The sequence below is a fragment of the Paramacrobiotus metropolitanus genome, unplaced genomic scaffold, assembly GCF_019649055.1.
Source record: "Paramacrobiotus metropolitanus isolate TYO unplaced genomic scaffold, Prichtersi_v1.0 Parri_scaffold0000022, whole genome shotgun sequence".
NCBI lineage: Eukaryota > Metazoa > Tardigrada > Eutardigrada > Parachela > Macrobiotidae > Paramacrobiotus > Paramacrobiotus metropolitanus.
The window spans coordinates 1,101,057-1,107,999 of record NW_026570242.1 but is presented as its reverse complement, the minus strand read 5'-3'; the positions used below and the strand labels follow the sequence as shown (position 1 = coordinate 1,107,999).

Below are 6,943 nucleotides of genomic sequence, written 5' to 3'. Positions count from 1 at the left end.
AAGACTCCATCACCGACCGACGATGTCTTCGACGCAACCGTGTTACCCAATAAGGTGACCGAGCGTCCGGACAGCAGAAAGGGTTTCAGGTTACCGTCACCGAAGCAGCATCCAGGCTCACACATTGGAACCTCGGATTATACACCTCGGCGGTACCTAACAAAAACCCCTCCGGAGAAGATCGACAACCCACAGGTCCTCCGTCAACGGATATATGAGCTGCAAAACCAGCTCTTGGCCGGACAAAACATCGTCGAATCGACGGAGAATGTTCTGTCCCAGACGGTAGCATCGCACAAGCAGGAGCGCAAGAGGCTTACTGACGAACTTGAACGTGCGAACACCGTCATTGACGACCTTACCCAGGAGATTGCACGGTTAGTGGCCCAGTTACAAGTAACTGAGGAGCCCTGCCGTCATGAACAAGCCGAAGTCACCAGACTCCAGGACATGCTGGAGCAGTCTCGGGCCAAAGTGGCCACCCTGCGCGAAGACTTGGAGCAGCGGTTACAGGCCCTCGGCTACTCCGAGGCTGGCCCGGCGGAACTCCATAAGATGTTCGACCGGGTGGATGAGTACCGCGAGGAGAACCATCACCTTAAACAGGGCATCATCGGCCTGGAGGGGGAGATGGACGAAATAAATTCGGAACTCGACTTCCTCCGGACGGCCTACGCGAACCTCCGGGAAAACCAGAATGACCCGGAGGGTATAGCCGTAGACCTTCGGCTATGCCAGGCCCAACTTGGTCAGCAGATCCTTGCCCTCACCACCCATCTTCAGAATGAAACAGCCCGGTTCGAAGAGGCTCGCGTTGAGAATCTCGCAGTCATCGAGGCTCAACGAGCCCGGATCACACAGTTAGAGTCCGAGAAGACCCAACTGCAGATAGACCAGGACCGCCTCCTAGAGTACCAACAGGAACTTTACGACTTCAGCACGGATGTAACCAACAAGTTCACCGGCCTGTGCGACAAGTACAATCAGCTGGTCCAGGAACGAGAAGACCTGGGCATCGAGGTTGCGTGCCTGAAGGAGGAAAAGACTTACCTCGAGGATTCTATGACCGAGCAACCCCCGTCCTACCGGACCACCCAATTGATGACTACCCACGTCGAGACAACCCCCTGCTGAACCCAACAGGTCAAACGGGGCTCTCGAAAGTCGAATCTACCAGGTCGGAATGCTCCGGAATGAACCTTCGGTTGGACCTACACCGAGGCCGCCGTTGGTACCGACAGCCCCGGAGCCGGAACGAAACATTTCGACGGCTACCCCCAATGCACAGACCCAGTCAACTACCACAACGACTACGGCCTACGGAGGAACATCTACCACAACGATGTTCTCAACCGGCACTAGGCCTGTAGCATCAACCTCAACCGGACAAGACCAGCCCCGAGGCTCGAACCTCCGAGCCCCGGTAAATGGACCTGGCATGGGACTTCGATCGCCGACGAACGCTTCGGCGGGAGGCTCACAACCTAATTCGGGGAATTCCAACCGGGACCGACAACGTTCAGGCTCCCAGAACACGTACCCGCCACGGATCGAAGTGCAACCCGTATCGGAAGGGCAGCGCAACTGGGTACGCCCCGGATATCCGGATAACGCACCATAGCAGCCTCGGCCAGACAACCGTGACCCAATAGGTCTGGTTGGCCCCGGCGCTGTTGGCGCTGGACCCTACCAGCCTCGGCAAGGCAATATGGACCCAATAGGTCCGGTGCCACAGGCTGACCAATATGTGGTCATACCACCGGGGATGTGGCTTGACCACAACAGAGTCCTTCAGAGGATGCCTGGGTATGTGGCACCGAACCAACCGCCGAACCAGGGGTATGGAGCGCAGAATCCTCCGCCCGGACCTGGACAGCCCCAGCCGGCACCCCTGGTAACCCATACCCTCAACCCTAACCACAACCTTACCCACCTCAACCCGCCCCGGCTGCGCAGAACCAGCAAGCGGCCTACCCAGTGGCTTGGAATTCTCTGGTAGCCCAACAGGCGATGCCGGCGGTTCAACAGCGCCAGACCCCACCACCCGATGAGCAAGACATTGCTCAAGCCCGACAAGAAGGCTATGAAGAAGGCCGGCGCCGATACGAAGAACGGAACAACCGGATCTTGGCTCGGAAGAATCGGGCAGAGTTGCCGAAGTTCAACGGCGACGGGGCCAAGGTGGAAGGCTGGATCACAAAGATCCGGCGAATCTATCGCTCGGAGGCTGACGGCGTCGCAATGACGGACGTAGCCTTTATGACGGAGCTAGATGGCGCCCTTACTGGACAAGCCCTGGAATGGTACCAGAACCAGTCAACTCTGGAACCTGAAGAAAACGGATGGACCGTGGACTACTGGCTGCAGCAATTTGCGGCCCGGTTCATGGACCCAGACAAGCAGGTCACAGCTGTGGCGGACATCACCACCAGAAAGTACATGCTGGGACAAGAGACCCCCGAGCAGTACTATGACGCCATCATAAACCTCAAACAACGAGGCAACCTCACCGATGAATTGGCGGTCTTCTAGCTGCGGACGAACGTCACGGAGCCAATCCTTCGGGCAGCTCTGGACGTCCGAATGCCGAAGACGACACGTGAGTTCCGGGACTACGTACGGGACTTCACCCGGGGAAAGCCGATGTACCAGATAGTTAAAGGTGGCAACTCCACCAACTACATCACCGTCAGGATGGCGACTCCCGTTCCTGTGACTCAACCGGCTCCCGGATACATCCAACCCAACTCGCCAGGTTACCAGAACGTGCAACCGGGGCTTCACCGACAGAGCCCTCCGGCGACACCACCCCCTCAAGCCCGTGGTCAGATCGAACAGACTTGGGCGGCAATGGCGGCGATGAACCTGAATGGAGCCCCAACAGGGATCATGGTCACGCCGCCAGCCTATGGAAATAGCGGCCAACCGAGTCAGCCTCGGAGCCCCGGCTACGGCCAACCACAGAGCCAGGGTTACTCCGGCTATGGCCAGCCCCATCAGGGCTACAGCCAGCCTCGGAGCCCCGGCTATGGCCAGCCCCAACAGGGCTATGGCCAGAACTCCGGCTTCGGCCAACCTCAGAACCAGGGGTACGGCTTCGGAGGCGGATATGGACGCGGTGGAGATTCACAATATGGTGGCTCCGGCGGAAGACGTGGCGGCGGGAATCGCGGCCGCGGAAACTTCGGCAACCGCGCGGGTGGAGGCGGCCAGCCCCAGAATGTGCAACGGCAGCCTCGGACACCACAGCAGGAGGCTCGCCAGCAGGCAACCTACGTCGATCGGATGGAAGCCAAGTTCTTTCAGTGGACCCAGGACGGAATATTTTCCTGCGGTCACTGCCTATGGGGCAACCACAACCAAGCAGAGTTGTGGCTATGCCAACCTCCGGCTGGAAGACAACCCAAACCGGAGATGGTACCTGGACTGGAGGTACCGGTACGATAATGGATGGCCATTAGGCTCGGCGAATCAGAACTACCCGACCATCGTACCACCCCCGCGCCCCCGTCAGCAGAATGCCGGCGGATTCGGCGGCCAATGCAGTCCTAACCGACAGCCTGGCCAGGGAAACGGAGGGAACCCCCAGAATGGTGGTCGACCCCCATTGGCAACCCCGCCACCAGCCCAACGGTCGCAACTGCCGCCGTCCCCGGCCCCCAATAGGGGCCCGGGCGGATACCAACCGGCAGTTGGCGGGCCTGTCCCGGGTACATCCCAGGGAAACGCCTAAGGTCGATGAGCTCCGGAGACTCATTCGACCTCTGCCATCCAACAGAACCACCGGATAAGGATAACCCTACTAACCGGAATAACCCTTTGGACACAACTCGGAACCTCAACGAGGATTTAGCCTCCGCAACGGTCAGCGAGTCCGCTAGAATTTTAGCGGCGGGGACGGTCGGTCGGACCCCCGACAGTTGAACCCTCGACAGCCGGACCTTCCACAGCCAGACCTTCGGCGACCGCAATTACGGTTGAACCGACTTCGGTTGCATCTTCGGCCGGATCGCGAAGGCAGATTCGACCCTCGGAAGAACTCACACTGGGTCTTATGGAAGCTGAAAGCGAATGGAGCCTCGTCCAGCGCAAGATAGAAGCTCTCAAGTTGAGCGATCCTAACTTCGCGCAAGAATTGACCCGATTGAACTCGGAGATGAAGGAGCTGGAACAGTACATCCAGGACACCCGGGCCATACTTAAAGCCCGGAAGTCAACCTCCGAGACTCCAGCCAATGAGAGAGGGCCAGCCTTAGCAACCGCAACTACGGGGGCTTTGGCTGGATCGACCAACCCTCCTCCCAACCCTTCGATAACCGAAGTACACGCACTGCTCGGACATACCGAAGCTCTGGTGGAACAAATGCGAGACCAGATGCGAGTCGAAGGCTTGGAGAACCCGAAGAATGAACGGACGTGGGTCAGCTCTCTGACCCACGTAGTAGAAATACTCCGGAAACTGCTACCGCGAACCCCACTAATAGGACAACAACTGCACCTGATCCACACCCACTACTGGATTCTGAAGGCCCAGATCGAAGAGGCTCGAAACGAACATCCTCTGGCACCCCCTAGAACAGTGGATAATGTGCCTGGATTGACGAGCCGAGGGACAGAACGGGGATCAGCCGTCGCAACCACACAAGTACGGGGGCTTCGGCTGGAACAACAAGGACCCCGGATGACAGGGAAGCGAGCCCGAGCCGGCTACAGGTTTACGCAACCTTGAGGGAGTCGGATGACTTGGCGGTGCGACTTAACCGCGAGCACCAGTAAACTTTACCGACCGACCCTCGGTACTTGGACCAAGAATTAACCATTAACCGTATCATCCATGATTCCTACATGCTCCGACGGTCAACTGAAGTTACTAACTTCACCCCGCAACAGATTCAGCAGTCCCGGCAAGCATTCCGGAATCTGCGTAGGATCATCGATGACAACCAAAACCCGGCATCTCCGACCCCACGCGACGTAGCCAAGTCAGACGCGTTTGTGTCTATCCGCAAAACTCGGCAACAAGGACTCGTGCTCCCCGAGCCAGAGACAGAATGGCACTCTGGGAAAGAGTCAACCGAGTGAGGAGGCTCAGCGACAACATCATAACGATGTTGATAAGACGCCGTGAACAGGCCTATAGCCTCAACGGACAAGAGGCTGCCCGACGAGTTTCCGACTTAATTACTGAAGTTAACCGGGAGACAGCCGACATCACAGGTCTCGTCTGGGAAGGGCTCCCAACAGAACCCTGGGAAACCCGCGAGCTCCCGCGACTCTTATTTTCCATTGAGCGACGTGCCGACAATTACGGCATAGTCCTCTCCGATGATCCATCCAACCGGCCCGATGAAGCCGAAGCCAGACTCTGGAAATGGCAAGAAATCAGAAAGACCTTGGAAAAGGGCCATACGCTCCTATCCACCTTAGAACGTAGAAACAAGTGGAAGGGCAAGCCCTACTTTGACACGGACCGTGAACAGGCCAAGTCTCTGAATGACCGGAACAACTTGACGTGAAACCTCCGTCAAGTGGCCAGACTCACCGAGGCTGGAATGCCGACAGCACCGGCCGACATCCGTGAATGGATGCGCTACTTGGATACCTCGGTAGACGCATCGCCGAAGAAGGCGACCTGGACTCGGATGAATACTCGGAATACAGTCCGAGCCGGAGCCGTAGCCGTGATGGGGAGCCAACAGTGACCCCCGGCCCTGGCTCACACCGAAGCGCATCACCAATGTCAGAACCTCCGTCACCGATACCCTCACCGGACATCGAGATGTTCGAGGACCCACCGGAAATGGACTTCGGTATCACCATAACTACCGAAGAATTGAGGAGGGACTTAGCCGAAACCGAGCTAATGGCGGACCTTCTGACCCAGCGGATTGCCACGCTGCAGCCGGGCGATGCGACTCTACGGACCATCACCGAACAGCGCGACATGGCTCGTGGGCACGCCGAGAAACTTCCGGAGGAAGCTAGAGGAAAGAAGCCACAAGGAGGCTCAACCTCGGACCCCCGGACCTCAACAGGCTAAACCATCGGGGCTTCCCCTACCTCGGACCCCCGGACCCTCGAGGGTCAACCCACCTGAGCCACCTCAACTTCAACCGGCCCCGACAGAAAGGAGATCCAAACTCTGCGCGACGACATAGCCCTTAACGAAGGCTATGTCCGGGACTTATCCGCTCAGGCTAATCAACTGGAGGATCGGACCCCGGCTCAGAGGAAGCTGAAGGAGCGGATCCAAGACCAACACCGAGTAGCCACAATGGACCTGGAGAGCCTAAAAGCCGATTTAGAAGTGGCACTAGCAAAGAGGAAGCATGAGGAAGAGAGCCGCAAAACGGTTCCACCTCAGCCTCCGGCCACTCAGCCGACCCAACCCTTGGCAACCCAGGCAACTCAGCCTCCGGCTACTCCGCCGACCCAACCCCCTGCAAATTTATTGCAACAACCGGAACGGCCGGTAGCGACCCAACAGGTTGCACCGACTCAGCGTCTTTCACCCCGCTCAATGGTGCGGACGATGGAAAACATATTGGACCCGGGAGTCCTGCCGCCCGATGCTCAACCTTACATAGTTGAAGCCATGACTCGGGCTAATAATATCTTGACTGAGATGCGGACTCGCCGAGGCTGCTGCGACCGTCATAGCGCGGAATTCTTCAAATTGGATGGTGACATCACCGGAGTTGAGAACCATACCCGGGCAACTCGGATACTTCTACACCCGGAAACTCCGAAACACCAGTACAGCCAGGCTCAGCTGCAATCATGCGTGCTTTGGCTCTCGGGCTTCATCCGGGATTATGAGGAAGAAAAGCAGGCCAAAAAACGGCGAGAGGCATACCGAGCCCCCAAAGATCAGTCTCGGATTAGGCAGATTGAACCCCCAGAGCAGGGTACATCTGACCAGCCAACCCGGAGACAGACCATT

At 57.8% G+C, this 6,943-nt stretch overlaps 1 protein-coding gene across 1 annotated transcript; it reads left to right on the top strand.

Annotated features, from left to right (window-relative positions):
- Positions 1–2,583: 2,583 nt before the first annotated feature.
- On the top strand, positions 2,584–3,447 carry LOC129586860 (RNA-binding protein FUS-like). Its single transcript, XM_055480325.1, has one exon. The coding sequence runs from the start codon at positions 2,584–2,586 to the stop codon at positions 3,445–3,447; it is 864 nt and encodes a 287-aa protein (XP_055336300.1).
- The last annotated feature ends 3,496 nt before the right edge of the window (positions 3,448–6,943 follow it).